At 43.7% G+C, this 14,272-nt stretch overlaps 1 protein-coding gene across 2 annotated transcripts; it reads right to left on the reverse strand.

Annotated features, from left to right (window-relative positions):
* Positions 1–4,663: 4,663 nt before the first annotated feature.
* On the reverse strand, positions 4,664–11,649 carry LOC112877135 (sulfate transporter 1.2-like). Of its 2 annotated transcripts, none has more exons than XM_025941342.1 (14): positions 11,522–11,649; positions 8,654–9,023; positions 8,510–8,558; positions 8,176–8,383; positions 7,906–8,080; positions 7,746–7,811; positions 7,547–7,660; positions 7,344–7,460; positions 7,104–7,230; positions 6,739–7,025; positions 6,457–6,647; positions 5,675–5,760; positions 5,507–5,583; positions 4,664–5,372 (listed from the first exon to the last, which is right to left on the reverse strand). In XM_025941342.1, exons 2-14 carry the CDS (start codon positions 8,993–8,995, stop codon positions 5,229–5,231), a joined length of 1,983 nt encoding a protein of 660 aa, XP_025797127.1. In that variant the 5' UTR covers positions 8,996–9,023; positions 11,522–11,649; the 3' UTR covers positions 4,664–5,228. The 2 variants fall into 2 exon arrangements, with proteins under 2 accessions (XP_025797127.1, XP_025797128.1); XM_025941343.1 differs by lacking the exon at positions 11,522–11,649 and adding an exon at positions 9,428–9,574.
* Positions 11,650–14,272: the final 2,623 nt, after the last annotated feature.

Below are 14,272 nucleotides of genomic sequence, written 5' to 3' on the forward strand. Positions count from 1 at the left end.
AAACACATGCAATCAGTGTGAGCGAGTGAGTGCAAGAGAAGAGGACACCACGCCCCACCCCCTTATATATACCCCATCTCCTTCAAACCCTCTTCGATCGATCAGCACACTTCGCAGTTGCCTTGCTAGCTCCAAACAGATACACCAACATACAAACCATTCGCATCACACAGACCACTATACCCAACAGGCAAGTGAAGCTAACTAGTACCTTCTTGCACCAAACACTTGCCAAACTCTCCGATGAGAAGGCACGGCAGCGAGGCCTCCCCTTCCATCGTTCACACATCCTCCATAGCTCTCCTCCAAGAGAGGTTCAGAAACCTGCAGAAGGTGAAGGAGATGAGAGAAGGAAGAGAGTTGCAGAGGGTGCACACTACTGATGCTGACCGTGCCGGGTCCCTGTCCTCGGCTCTAAACCTTGGCCTGCAAGCGGCGAACAGCACCGAGCAGCCGAGGTGGTTCTTGCATCCGGACTTGATCCGGCCGTCTAGGCCCCTCCGCAGTACGGCGTACCATGGGCTTGGCGCCAGCGGCGGCCAGACTTCGCTGCCACCGGCAAGTTCGTGGGCAGGAATGCAGAATTCAGGCTATAGGAGTGATGTAGATGTCGATACCTCGCTTCATCTGTAATCTACTATAAGCACGTATGGCCCTGCCGTTCTTTCGTTATTTTGTAAGGCTTGTGAGTTCCGGGCTTATTTGCAGTACTTCTGTTGCATTTTGGCCTTGTAACTTCTTGGGTATTTTACTATATATGAGGCTTCCTAGATATACACCTGCATCTGAAAGGTATTTAGCACTAATCAGACACACATGAAGTTGAAAAGGATACAGGTGAGACTAAAGAAATACAGTTAGCAAAAATGATTAACATCAAAGACCACATTCTACTCTGAAGGCTAAGCAATAATCTTAAAAAAAGATGCAGCGTAGAGTCAACCACAAAAAAGCGTAGAGGCTATTACAATTGCATATTTTGAGATGAGGAACAAGACTATAGCAGCGAGACTCAGCTTGTAAAACAAGCAAGTTTTCAATCATACACATTAGTATTGTGCAGTGGTTAAATATAATCATAATTTCAAATGTAAAAGCTCAATTAGGCAAAAATGTTTAGCTCAATATGTTCTTACATGCATGATTGATTAGTTAATTACATTCATTCCATGGGCAAAAATCACATGGCTTACTAGAAGTGACGTCACTTTAAGAATGTACTGCGTCTTCATCAGAAACTGAAGTAGATCACGGACAGTACGTGAGTCACCAGTTCCGCACTGGCCACTCTATTTAATAGGGTGTGCCCACATATTAGAAATACGTGCTGAACAAAGAAGAAAGATGAAAGGTTTAATGCAACGTGACCAGGAAAAAAAAAGTCACGGATAGTACGTGAGCCGCCAGTTATACTGGCCGCAGTGTTTGATACTGTGTGCCTACTGCCTAGAGCGGCCCACACGGTGAAGTCTAGTCTAAGTTGCTTAGTAACATGCATCGCTAAAAAAAAGAACAATTATATTGATCATAGCAAGTGGATGCATCTTATGACTACTAATTATTTAGAGCAGGCTTGAATGACTGAAATTTTCCAGCTCCACTTGATGTCTGCCTTTGCGGGCAATAGCCACTGTCCGTGCCATAGGCAATTTCTTTTTTTTTTTCCTTTAAAAAACTGATTAATTGAATGAGTGATGGCATACCAGAAACCCTAAACCCTACTTCCATCTCATACTTCAGAAAATAGCTCGTGTCCAAATTATCTTCTTCCTTTTTTTGCCCCCTCTCTAGAATGCATGAATACAGTCAACTTTTGAAAATTCTGACAAAAAAGCAGCATTATATATGTCATAGAAGAAAGTTTTACGAAATACCTCAATTTCTCACATATTTTTATTAGTTTTTACAACATATGACTAAAAGGGCAATGATAGGAATGTTCAGAGTTCATTAAAGACATGTATCCGTGTCTTAATAGACAAGTAAAAATGAATAGAGCTAGGTACCTCCATTTGGGCATATGCCACAATCCAAAATTTCACTGAACATTCTAGAGGCCAAATTCCATTTTGCCGATCTTGCAAAAACCAAGAATCAGCTCTGTGTAAGATCAGCCATCAGGTAACCCATAATCCTTCATCGACTTTATAGGATCTTAAAGAACCAATATCCATTAGTACTTGGCTATTTGCTGAGTCACAATTGATGATAATGCCATATAATTAGTAAGTTCTGGTAGCATATAACTAAGAAGCAATATTAGGAATGATCAACATAATCTATTGAAAAACTAGGATGATATGTGAAAATAAGTAAAAGAATATAAAAAAGAAGTAGTTACATTCATTTGGCTGGGTATAACACATGATCCAGCATTTTACTGAACATTCCAGAAGCAAAAAAAATCATGTTCTCCGATCTGGCCATACCTGCTGCCTGCAGTTCACAAATCAGTTCAGTACTTCAGTGTAAGCCACTTAATTTGAATCTAGAATCCACAACACTAGGTGCAATGAGGCTCACTGCAGTGGTCGCTGTCGCACTCCCTGACTAGGAGTTTCTCGTGACAGCCTAGTGGATCTTGGTGGTAGTTGTTGTTATTTTTTTTGGCGTGAATGTAATTTTGTAAAAAAAACCCAGTGGCTAGGGCAGTGGTGTGTGTATTCGGCTATTTTAACCTTTACTCTTCTTAATGCAATGATATGCAGCTCTCCTGCATATTCGAGAAAAAAATAGTAGTATTTGCTATGCCACAGCAAAATTTGATGAGGTTGCTATATGTCACGTTTGGCTGAAATGTTCTCCTTCAACACATTACACTAGTAAGCAGCAGTGCCTTCCTGGCATGACCAATGTAACACCTTGATCATCTCATTATGTACCTTGCTGTTCTGCGAACCACATGAATATCTCCATGATGTCATAAACAAGTGTAGGTTCAACTATCTCTCTCAGAACCAGTTAGAATTACTGTACATGTATGTATTAGGGAGCAGGCTATATGTCTTGCCATCCTGTAGAATGCTGCCCCAAAACAAACTAGAGCATCCCTGAAACACAGACATTTGCTTGCGTTTCCTGTGCAGCTGTGCTCAGTATCAACAGATAGCTCTCAGGAATCCCATAATGCAGCCATGAGGATAGTTCCAAACCCATCATCCGACTGAATCGCTCAAATGCCAAATCCAAGTCAGAAGCATTTAGGCATAGGTGAACGCCCCTGGACTGGACTCATCCTCGATTCAACACCTTTTTCTCATGATTGTCTCAGCATCCCACACAGCGGCATCCTTCTACACGATTCACTGATCACGGCATTGTAGATAACTCGAAGTTTGGCCGGACATCGTCATTAGCATCTGGTCGTACATACCCATCACAGTGCTGGTCCCTTTGCCTTGATCAGATGGATGAACAGGGCGAATGCACACCAATCCCAAGCCCAATTTGACTGAGCCGCCTCGCTGCGACAGGAATTGATCGAGTGGGTTTCAGGCGCGTCCCCCGGAGGGCGTACCTGTGGAATGCCGGGCAAGCCGCGTGGCCAACGTGCGCGGCAGGTGTTCGGAGGAACGTTTCCATGGGAGGAAGCGAAGGAGCTCGGGGGCGCGGTCCGGGGGCGGGTTGTCACACTTCAAGGGATCGGAGGCGGCCTCCGCGGGCGTGGAGCGGCGAGCAAGGTGCCGCGGTGCCTCACGCCAATTTCCGGCATACTCCCTTAATCCGGGAGGCGATCGGGTCTGATGCTGGTCTGCCTGCCTCTGGCTGTGGCTGTGGCTGCGGCTATCGCAAGAGAACGAGAAGAAGACGGAGGAGAGGGGGAGGGATCCGGTGTGAGGCGCACGGTGACCGCGTGTGGGGGGAGCGCGAGGTTACGGAAGCAATTTGGAGGGGTGGAGCTACGCCGCCACAGGAGGAGGAGAGGAGGGCGTCATCACGGGTGAAGAAGAGAGGGCAGGGCGATGTGGGGACGCGACGCGATTGCCGATGGCTTTCATCGGAAGGAGCAGCCAGGACCAGGAGGGAGCACCGGAGCCGCACGAGGAAGACGAACAAGTGGATGGGCCCAAATCTCGCGTAGCTTTTGCGCCCATCGTACGGTGTCAGATTTGGCGCTTGGCAGGTGGACCGAGGCCGTGGGGCCCATCTTGACGCCAATTCCGCAAAGATGGCCCGGAAGGCCACGGCCCGCGGCTAACCATGCCTATGGGCTGTGCAGAGCCCGCCCAAATCAGTAATGGCGGCGGGCGAGACCGCGGTGGTTGCGCGGCCGTACGGCTCGCAGCGGCGGGCCAGCAACCGGGGGCTGCTTCCTCGGTGGCTCGGTGCCCTCCTACGCGCCGGCGCCGTGGGCTTTCCAGCACGCGCGGCGATGGATGGCACGGTGCGCCGTCACCGACTGGCTACGGCGACCGGAGATCAGCATCTTGGCTAGGCTAGCGGATTCCGGGCGGCCACGGCCAGGTGAGCCTCGTGTCTCTCTGCTTCTCTGTCGGGCTGGTGACTAGTGAACCAGGAATCGCTAACTAGCTTGGAACTAGGGAGGCAAGTGCGGGGTCTGATCTCTGATGCATCTTGCACATGCATTTTCTTCAAAAAAAAAAAATCTTGCACATGCATATCCAGTAGGAATGTAATAGGGAAACAATGTCAGAACGCCCTCTTTAACAAATTCGTCACACTCCACAATCGAGCTTTTTTTTAAAAAAAAAATTGGTGTCAGGGAACCCTTGGGAATGCATCAACGTAACAGAGTATACATAAGCAAAATGTAAAACCTCACCGTAAAGCTTGAAATTACACGGGAACGGGATAGACTATTGTATGCACACAAAGACTGAAATCGCAAACAGGTCACTATTCTTTTTCACGATGAGGTGGTGTTGTGTTAATCATTAGGCACCGATATCTTCTTGTCCATCAAATAAAACCTTCGATCTCCTAAGTGCTTGCCAACAGAGAACGGACTCCACAACCACGGACTCGCATAGACGCGCAACTAGGCCACCATCTGCTTTTTATCCAACCACATCTTGCAAACATGATGTGCTCCAGCTCTAGCGCATCTTCTTTATTTACCATTTTGCAAACCATGTCATTTACTCCCGTTCTGTAATCTGTGCTGCTTTCCACTCTATAAATTCACACTGGTCACTGGCAAACATGGAGTTTAATAAAGAATAGCTAGACTTCTCTTTGCTCCTCCTGTACATGATTCTGAAACTCTTTCAGACATTATCCACCACCTTGGGAGCAAATTTCTTCACAGCATCGCCGACCGTCAGGAATATCTTGTCCTCACCAATCAAGTCTGTGAACTTCGCTGAGCGGAGCTTCTGGATCACCACTGGCCCAGGATTGGCAAGAACCAGCTGTAAGTGATAGAAATGGATTTTGATCTTAGTGAGGGGTTTGTTCCACCAACATTTTTGTGGTAGCAGACTAGCAGTATGGCAGCTAGATTGCTAATAGCTGTGAAGTTTGATCATTAGATTTGGCGATTTACCTGAATCTTGCGCTTTTCAAGTGCTTTTAACAACTCCTCCAAGGCGTGGATTCCGCTCGTGTCGATGTCAATTACAGCTGTTTAGAGTTAAAACAATTTTCTGAATTACTACCTGTAGTAAAAGAATATTGACTTATTTGAGATAAAATAATTCAGCTTCGTTCTTACGAGATAGCTCAACAATAAGAAACTCAATTTTTGATAACTTTTGGTCCTGTTGTTGTTCCTCCTCGTCTCTGAGCCATCTCAGGATCCTGAAAGATATATTGTAATGAAGCACCGTTTTTTTCTCTAACGGCTTTCAAAATCATAACACAGTTCTGTAACAGTACTGAACATGACACAATAATGCACCCAATTTAATATTTTCTCGAACGGCACCTAATTAACCTTATTCCATTAAAATATCCATCTTGTATGGCGTTTAGGATCAGACACGTAGCCAATCCTAGAAAAGCTTCACTTCTAACGTTCTCGCATTTTCTTTAAAAGGATTTGCAAGTTGACTTTCTGCTTCTGATCAGATAACAGCCTTAGCATTGATGTTACCCTCCAAATTAAGAAACAATCGGTTCGAATAGAAAAAAATATTGCTGGTAATCACATCATCTAGTTATATTAAAAAAATTTCAAATTATAATTTAATGGGTGGGCCTAAAAAATAACTAAGCCAAGAGTGCCTGTCATGCCAAATCCTTATGCATCGTACATAGATATAAAGAGAAAAGGGTTTGTGTGATATTTCTTGCAAGCATTAGCATCCTATCCTTTACTTATGATACTTGTACATTTAGCTTTATATTATTTTATAATGCCTCAGGTCGCCTCATTTTATCAAAAGGAGCGGTATCCGTGACAATAACAAAAAGAAAGCAAAATATGCCACTCTGAAACCTTATACTTCTAGTCATTCCAGTGACAGAAGCAGATTCTGAATACAAGCATTTTACCTCTCTTTAACATAGTTGGAGTTTGTGAAGTAGATAGCTGAGTCCACTCTAACAATTAGCACGCCTGGAACCTTGGTAGCATCTGGATATTGTTCAACATTCCTGTATATAGTTGTTCGTGGAAGGTTTCCGAGTAAAGCTGTTCTTGGCCGTGTTACTTGGAGAAGAATTTTAGCAAGTGATATTGCAACCTATTCATAAAAGTCAAGAGTCAAATTCTCTTCATCTACTATACAGGAACTCAATTGTTGGTAGCATACAAGAAATGGTTGTGATTCACACCGCAATGAGCAAGCCATATTCCACTGATGAAAATATGACCCCGATGAATGCTCCCAGACATGCTAGAAAGTCCAATTTATCAACTTTCCAGATAAGGTAGGCCGACTCATAGTCAATTAGGCCGAGCACTGCTGATATGATGATAGAGGAAAGGATGGCATTGGGAGTGTACTTGAACAATGGGGTGATCAACAGCAGTGTAAGCATTACGACAATTGCCATAACAACATTTGACACTGCTGTTGTGCAGCCAGCCATGTAATTAACTGCTGACCGTGAGAAAGAACCTATGAGGAATAGATTCTGTCAGAAAAATTGTACATCTGTATGGTCTATGAAATGTTTTAGGCTGAATTAATTGTTACCCGTGGCTACATAGCAAGAAGTCATTGAACCAACAATGTTCATGGTTCCTAGAGCCACCATTTCTTTGTTCCCATCAATCTGGTAGTCCTTCAGTGCAGCAAATGTTCTTCCAATTGCAATTGCTTCCTGATAAATTTGCATCGCTTGATTAATTAGCACATTGCTTCATAAATTTGAGAATTTTAGATTGAGAAGTCTGTGTTTCCTTAAAAAGAAGAAGAAGAAAGGGTTAAACTCACCGTTAGGCCTATCATTCCAGCTACTGCCCCAACTCTGAATCCTGTCGCCAGGTATGGGCCACTGAAGTATATGAGACTAACTGAAGGTGGGTTGATACCTTTCTTTATGTTCTTGACCTGCAGTTATTCAGTGATGATCTTTTTTGTTAACTTCAACTGATAAGATACTGCTGCCTTTCTGAAAGTAGTCAAGTATGACTTACAATTGAAACGCCATGCTTGTCTGCACGAGTGATGTACACAAAAAAGGTGGATATGATCACTGAAATGAGTGGTGCGATCGCGGAGACCCAAAAGAGCCTCTTATTCTTCTTCCCCTGAATTATCGAAAGAGACAGTGTGCTTACCTCAAATAGTGAAAAAACTAATATGTGATTCTGGAGCATGTTAATGTTGTCTTACAATGTACTTGGCAACCAGAAGGAATGCCAGGAAGGATGCGCCGATCAGTATTGTCTGCCAATTCCACTGCAGCAAGAGTACAGGATAAATTGTTTCAAGTGCTCAAATATTGGGGTTTCATCAGACAGGAGAAAAAGATCCACAAGGTACAATATCTTACCCCATGGTGAACATTTCCCCAGACTGATTCCATGACCGATACAATATCACTTTTCTTGGTGAAATGTGCAATTCCAAGGAATCCTTTCAGTTGCTGAAGAGCAATGGTGATGGCAGCACCGGCCATGAATCCAACGATGGCAGCATGAGACAAGAACTCTATGATAAACCCTAGCCTGTCATAGTGTTCAGTTACAGACTAGCTACATAAACTTTTCATGCCAAAAAACCACAAGAACTGACAAATCAAGAATCATCAGAAGACACTGACCTGAAGAATCCAAGCGCAGCCTGAGTAATCCCTGCGAAGAACGTCGCGGTGAACGCCAGCCGTCTGTACTCCAGTGGGTGCGTGTTCGGGTCAATCTCATTTTGGAGGAGAGTACCGAGCAACAGCGACACCACAGCCACTGGGCCGATGGCTATATCCCTGGAGCTGCCCATCGCCGCATATATCAGAGGCGGGACAAAGCTGCTGTCTGTAAAAATGGTGACCACACTTGTCTGATCAGCACAATTGCTGAAAGTGACCTCAGCTCAACTAGACCGAAGAGAGATCTTTCAAAAACTAGAACGAAGAGAGGAATGTGTATGGGTGCACTTACATAGCCCGACTTGTGGTGGCAGGTTAGCAAGCTTGGAATAACCGATGTCCTATACATAGTTGAAGGCACATATTATACATCAGATTGCCTCAGTGCATCGACTTTGCTGTTGCTGATCATCAAGAGAGGTACAGGTTCACTGACCTGTGGTATGCAGAGGCTGGCAATGGTGAGCCCGGCGATGAGGTCGCCCTTGAACTTGCCGAGGGAGTAGTTCCTGCCCCAGTCGAGCACGGGGAAGACTTGCTGCAAGCCGAGCCATATCTTCTTGGATCTGGGCAGGTCCTTGAACTGCCGCAGCGGATCGTCGGCGAAGAACGTCTCCTTCACCGCGTCGGAGAACTCGGCGAAGAGGCTCTTCTTCGGCGGGACGCCGACCTTGTAGCCGTGCCCATGCTGGACGCTGTCCACGCGACGGTGCGATGACGTCCGGCTGGCGACGTCGGTGTCGATGCTTTCTCCTCCATCAGACACGACTCGTGGCATTGCTGGTGTTTCAGGAGTGTACGCCTAACTGCGAAGCAAAGTAGAGAAGCACGAAGGAATCACACCGGCAGCATGATAGTGCAAGAAAACATCATTGATCAACTGGTAGCACAGGAGATACAAATGACATATCCATCGGTTCTTCTACCAGTTTCGTCAGATGAAAAAGATCCAGTTATTTTGTGAATCAAAATTCACATCACATAACATGCAACCAGCAGCATGCGTGGCGCAACTAAGGTAGTAAGATCAAAACGAAGTAATATCAGAATTTTTTTGTTTGTTTGAAGAGTTGAGCAAACACGCATGGATGTACTACTAACAAGCACTGAACAACCAACACAACCAATGAGTTGTTTCCAATGAACCAAAAAACTTCTGATCACAGCATCATGTATAAGCATCGAGGATGAACTAGGAAAGAAAACCTACACAGTGGTGCTGAGATGATAGCAGCAGAAGCACTTAACCCACAGTTGAAGGCCTGCTTTGTTGCATTGTGAAGAAGCCAGGGATGGTGTCCCTGTTATATATACACAGATGCAGAGGAGCTCCTACTACAGCTCAAGGTCAACCTCTATTTTAATAGGTGTCAAGATGAGAAGCAAGCTATGAATCTGCAACGGAAAATGCACTATGTTCAACATAGCGGCAGGGAACGACTACACAATGAATAGGTTATTGCATAGCTCGACGGTTGCTGAACGCCATGTCAAGTTTTAAATGATTTTGCAGACACAGCAGCAGTTGAAAGAGAATGAACTGAAACTAAGGGAGAAGAATTAAATCTAAGTTGTCAAGTCTGTATTTGGTGTAAGAAGCATACAGATTAGACTTTACAACTTGAGACTGTACTAAACAGCTTCTGAAGTTGCGGAGAAGTCATGAAACTGGGCAGTTATTCAAGCCAAATTGTAGCAGTTTCCTGGGGTGGCAGTCAAAGTACATAATTGGTTCATATTCAGGCAAATTTCCATGTCAGAAACAGGGGCCTTGAATTTTCGCCATTTTAACTTTGAGGCTTGGTCAATTAAGTGTGGAGGGTTCTGACACCACTGATCCTGGAAATACATTTTCTTCGGACGAACAAAAAGACATTTTTTAGGAGATTCCAGGCACTCTGGGTGGCTCTAATTTATCTGCAAAACAGGACCTAGACACCTAGTTGCCATGTGTTTACCTTGCCCTGGGATGTTCATAATTGCACCACCAGTCGCAGTTTATCAAGTAGAAAAACAAAGGAGACTTTCTTAGCCCAAGAACCCATGTATATCCGAACAACATCTACAATTGGATGAGAAGAGGACAGGTACACATGCATGTATCAAAATAATCAAGAAATGAAAGACAGTCATATTGTCAACTTCCGTCCATATCGAGTTAACAACTACTACAGACTACAAAGAAACGATAAGTTCAGCTCCTTTCCTTTTTGTAAGGGAAGTTTAACAGACTGATCAATCTATCGACAGATTTCACAAAGCTAAACTCCTATCAACTATTAAAAGACATACTCCACATCACAGTACAACCAAGCTAGCAAAGCCTCAATAATGCGGTTGTTAATTCTGATTCTAAATCACTATCTGACGATGTATCATAAATACCACCCCACGCTCGACAGACAGTCACCACAAAAAAAGGATATATTTGTAATAAATTATTGGTTTTTTGCAAATCTTGGCCATGAATCATGGGCTGTAAATCGCATCAACCTGGTCCAAGAACTCAAGTCATGCGCCACAAAGGTAGGCCAAATTCATCACTAGTTCTTCAGTCAGATCTACACATGCAAATGTGATGAGGCGACGAGGTGGAAGGTTCTAAAGCGCACAGCAACCAGCACCGCATTCTCTGCCTGACAGATTCCAGGCACTCTTGATGGCTCTCATCACTTGCTTAGAAAAGCATCCTAGCTCGCTCATGTTGGTCTACCTCTCTCCATGCCTCGCATCGCATTCTACTGTACTATTCAGCACAGATCAGGGCATAAGGAGAACCTCGAATGTTCAGTCAACTACTAGGTCATGATCAGATTTCACTCAAAAACTTTTTTCCCTGAAAACACACCAATTAATGAATCATAACTTTATCGATATACAACCATCAGTCTCTAGCTATAAGTGCAAGGATACATGCAACTGAAAATTGCAGTAGAGAGAGAGAGAGAGAGAGAGAGAGAGAGACTGAAATATTCAGTCTGACAATTGCTTCTTATATTGGCAGTGCCTCTAAGGATCGATCAATTCATCTTTAGGGGTGATTGCGTCTAGTACGGTCGATCTGACGCAGACAAAAGACTGGCTAAAAAGGTTCACTGAATAAACCCAACATTAGTTCGTATTATAAATCATAAAGCAGGTTCACTGAAACTAAAGAACAGCGAGAGGAAACAAAACAAGGCAGGAGATGAACGCTTTATGACTGCGGTTTCGAAATATTTCTCCTCCAAGTAACAAATTTTACGCAGTAGAAAACAAATGAAAAGCGAGCAATGTAAAAGAGCAGAGATCTTCTTTTGCTTACTCTGACGTTCCTCTCCCAAGTACTTTGGTCGACCTTGAGACCTTTTCCTCTTTGCTTTCTCTTTTGAGTTCGCGGGCCCCACAAATGGAGTACTACTATTAACTGGCAGATTGGATGGCGGAGGGTTGTTTGGAATGTAGACGCAATTGTGGGTGAGGCGGGGAAAGCTCCGCTGTTTTTTAAAGGAGGAACGGGAAAGATGACGGATGCAAAGGCGGAGGACAGAGAGAAGGTCAAATCGTGTCCAGGTTCAATGAATTAAGGTCGGGAGCGAACGGGGTAAACAAAGGAACAAGACCAAAGTATACGTGGGCTAGGTTTGACTTTGCTGGGTTTCGAGGAGGAGCTTATGCTGGATTAGAAGGATTTCTTGAGGGTCTTGTTTAATTGCATTATTGAGAGCAATATTCTCTATGTTCCAAATTATTAATCGTTTTGTCTTCAAACTGACTAATAATTTGGAACGAAAGGAGTAGTTGGATTATGAATATATTGGAAAAACAAAGTTTTCAATAAGTTTTGTTGACGCAATCGATATGTATTTTGTTCAGTTCATCGGATCTTTGATCATAATATTAGATCGCGGCATGGTGGGGGTGGGGGTGGGGGAAGAGAGAATAATATTGTTTAATAGTTTTATGGACCATGATGAATATATTTGTGAGAAATCTAGATAGCTATAATCCATAGGAGGTAGATTATCATTCGATTTGTACGGCTCATCATACAAAATTAGTTTATATTTCTGCAAAAAGTTTGTAAAGGCCCATATTGATGAGAAATATAGAAATCATAGGGGAGGGGTATTTAAAATTGGATGTAGGCGACTCAATCTAATAACATAAATTTAAAATTTAATATACAGTAATGACATGCATCACACTAGGTCATGTATATTTGCTAATAGGACATGCCGACGAAAAAGAAGAAAACGAGGTTGTGCTAAGCTTTTATGACCATACATGTGTCTGCTTCCTAGTTCTCCATACATGGGTCCAATCTATTATCCTAACATTATGAAGCCACCACGTTCAAGGTCTAGAAATTACCATGGTATAAAAAAAGCAAAATAGTATGCACATTAATTTTATGATGATCTAGTGGTCTTGATTAACAAAAGAGTCCATGTCCAATATGATCAATAAATAGATAAATGCGGAATTAAAAAATAAGGAAACTAACAGCTAGATTCTATACAAACATAGGCAAAATAACTAAATAAAGATCCCACATGACACAATTAACAAACAATAAAATTTTAAAAATAATAAAGGTGACATTTCAATTTCTATTGATATTGGGTAGCTAATACTTAGATAAAGAGCCAACGTAAAATATAATTAATTAGTAGTTAAATTTTAAAATAAAAATAGTAAAAATGTATTTGAATACCCAAATTAATTCAATTAAAGAGTCTGCCGAGGCTTAAAGTTACCACATTGATCATAGAAAAAGACAAGTCCGCTTCAACCATTGCAATAGAGAATAATAGATATGACACAAGTGATGTAATTTAACCAAATAAAAATACAACATCTTCCTTTCATTATTTTTAAATTTAACCGACGCTATTCTTTCAATGGTAGGCAAAATACCCGTTGATATCGAAATATCTGTAGTGACTTTGTTAATCTTAAGATATGCTTGCTTAGTCTCCTCATAAAAGTATGGTTAGGTGCGTGTGTTTATATGGATGACAGTGCTTACGTATGTGTGAGAGATCTGTGTTGGGTTTTAAAAAAAATAACAATTCAAGAGGGGATAAAGTTAGTGTTCCAACTTTAGGTCCAATCGTGTTTGAGCCTACAATTTAGTACGAATGCTTATATTTGCAGATAATTGTTCATTTAGTTGTAAACACCATATCCTTCGACAATGATACATGGACGATGATTTCGTTTTCATCAATTTTAAGATCTGCTAGATAGATCAATCGTCAAAATTGTTCAAAATAGCGAGAGAAAAGAAGTCAACGCTCCAACTTCGAAGAACGTGCCTGCATCCTGTGATTGCTTACACTTGCTGCCCTTTCTTTATCCGTCTGTGTTGCCGCGCGGCCACCAGGCGCAGCCTGCCCTGGAGGAGTCGGCCGCCCGTCCGGTCGCCGTCGTCGGGACAGCACAGGGATCCCACGCGCATTTTGCTCGGCGAGGCCGCCCGGGCGCCCACTAGATGCCTTACCCGTCGCCGCCCGGCGCCCGCCACGCAGCGGTCACGACGACCTCCCTCCCCGGCGACAGCGAGGCCCGGCGCCAGTGCTCGTGCCGTCCCACGAGTACTGACCAGTCACTTGTCACGAAGGAAAAAGGAGCATCTTCTAGGCCCGGATAGGGGCGTACCGGCAGCAACCGCCGACCGGCGGCCGGGGAAGGCCGGTCGTGTACTCGTGTTTGGCTGGACGCACGAACAAGGCCGAGCTCTCATGGGTTCTATCGTGATCGTGATCAGTGAGTGTGCTGTGTGCCTGTGTCGCTGGATTTGTTTGGGAGGTTTTTAAAAGTGTCCAGCTTTTGGAATGCGATCTCCTCGATAGTACAGTGGATGCCGACCGCATGGATTCCAATCTCAGCGGAGCTTATCTGCCGTCCAAGGAGCTCCACCGTACCTGCAGGTTCTAGTTTGCTCTTGACTTGGCACTGCTACGGCAATGTGCCGCTGGTGGAGAGCCAAGTCGCTAGCTTGAGGACTAGTGGTAGCGACTTTGGGTTTGTGAGGTGTTTTTTTCATCTTTTTTATCAAATAAACAAAGAT

Source organism: Panicum hallii, chromosome 9 (genome assembly GCF_002211085.1).
Source record: "Panicum hallii strain FIL2 chromosome 9, PHallii_v3.1, whole genome shotgun sequence".
NCBI classification, from domain to species: domain Eukaryota; kingdom Viridiplantae; phylum Streptophyta; class Magnoliopsida; order Poales; family Poaceae; genus Panicum; species Panicum hallii.

What these genes read in the sequence shown, in the direction of transcription:
- LOC112877135 (XM_025941342.1), bottom strand. Translation starts at nt 8,995, where the DNA reads ATGCCACGAGTCGTGTCTGATGGAGGAGAAAGCATCGACACCGACGTC. An exon ending in GCCACCACAAGTCGGGCTAT is followed by an intron (nt 8,384 to 8,509) that starts GTAAGTGCACCC and finishes CCATTTTTACAG; the next exon opens with ACAGCAGCTTTGTCCCGCCT. An exon ending in GGGGAAATGTTCACCATGGG is followed by an intron (nt 7,812 to 7,905) that starts GTAAGATATTGT and finishes CTCTTGCTGCAG; the next exon opens with TGGAATTGGCAGACAATACT.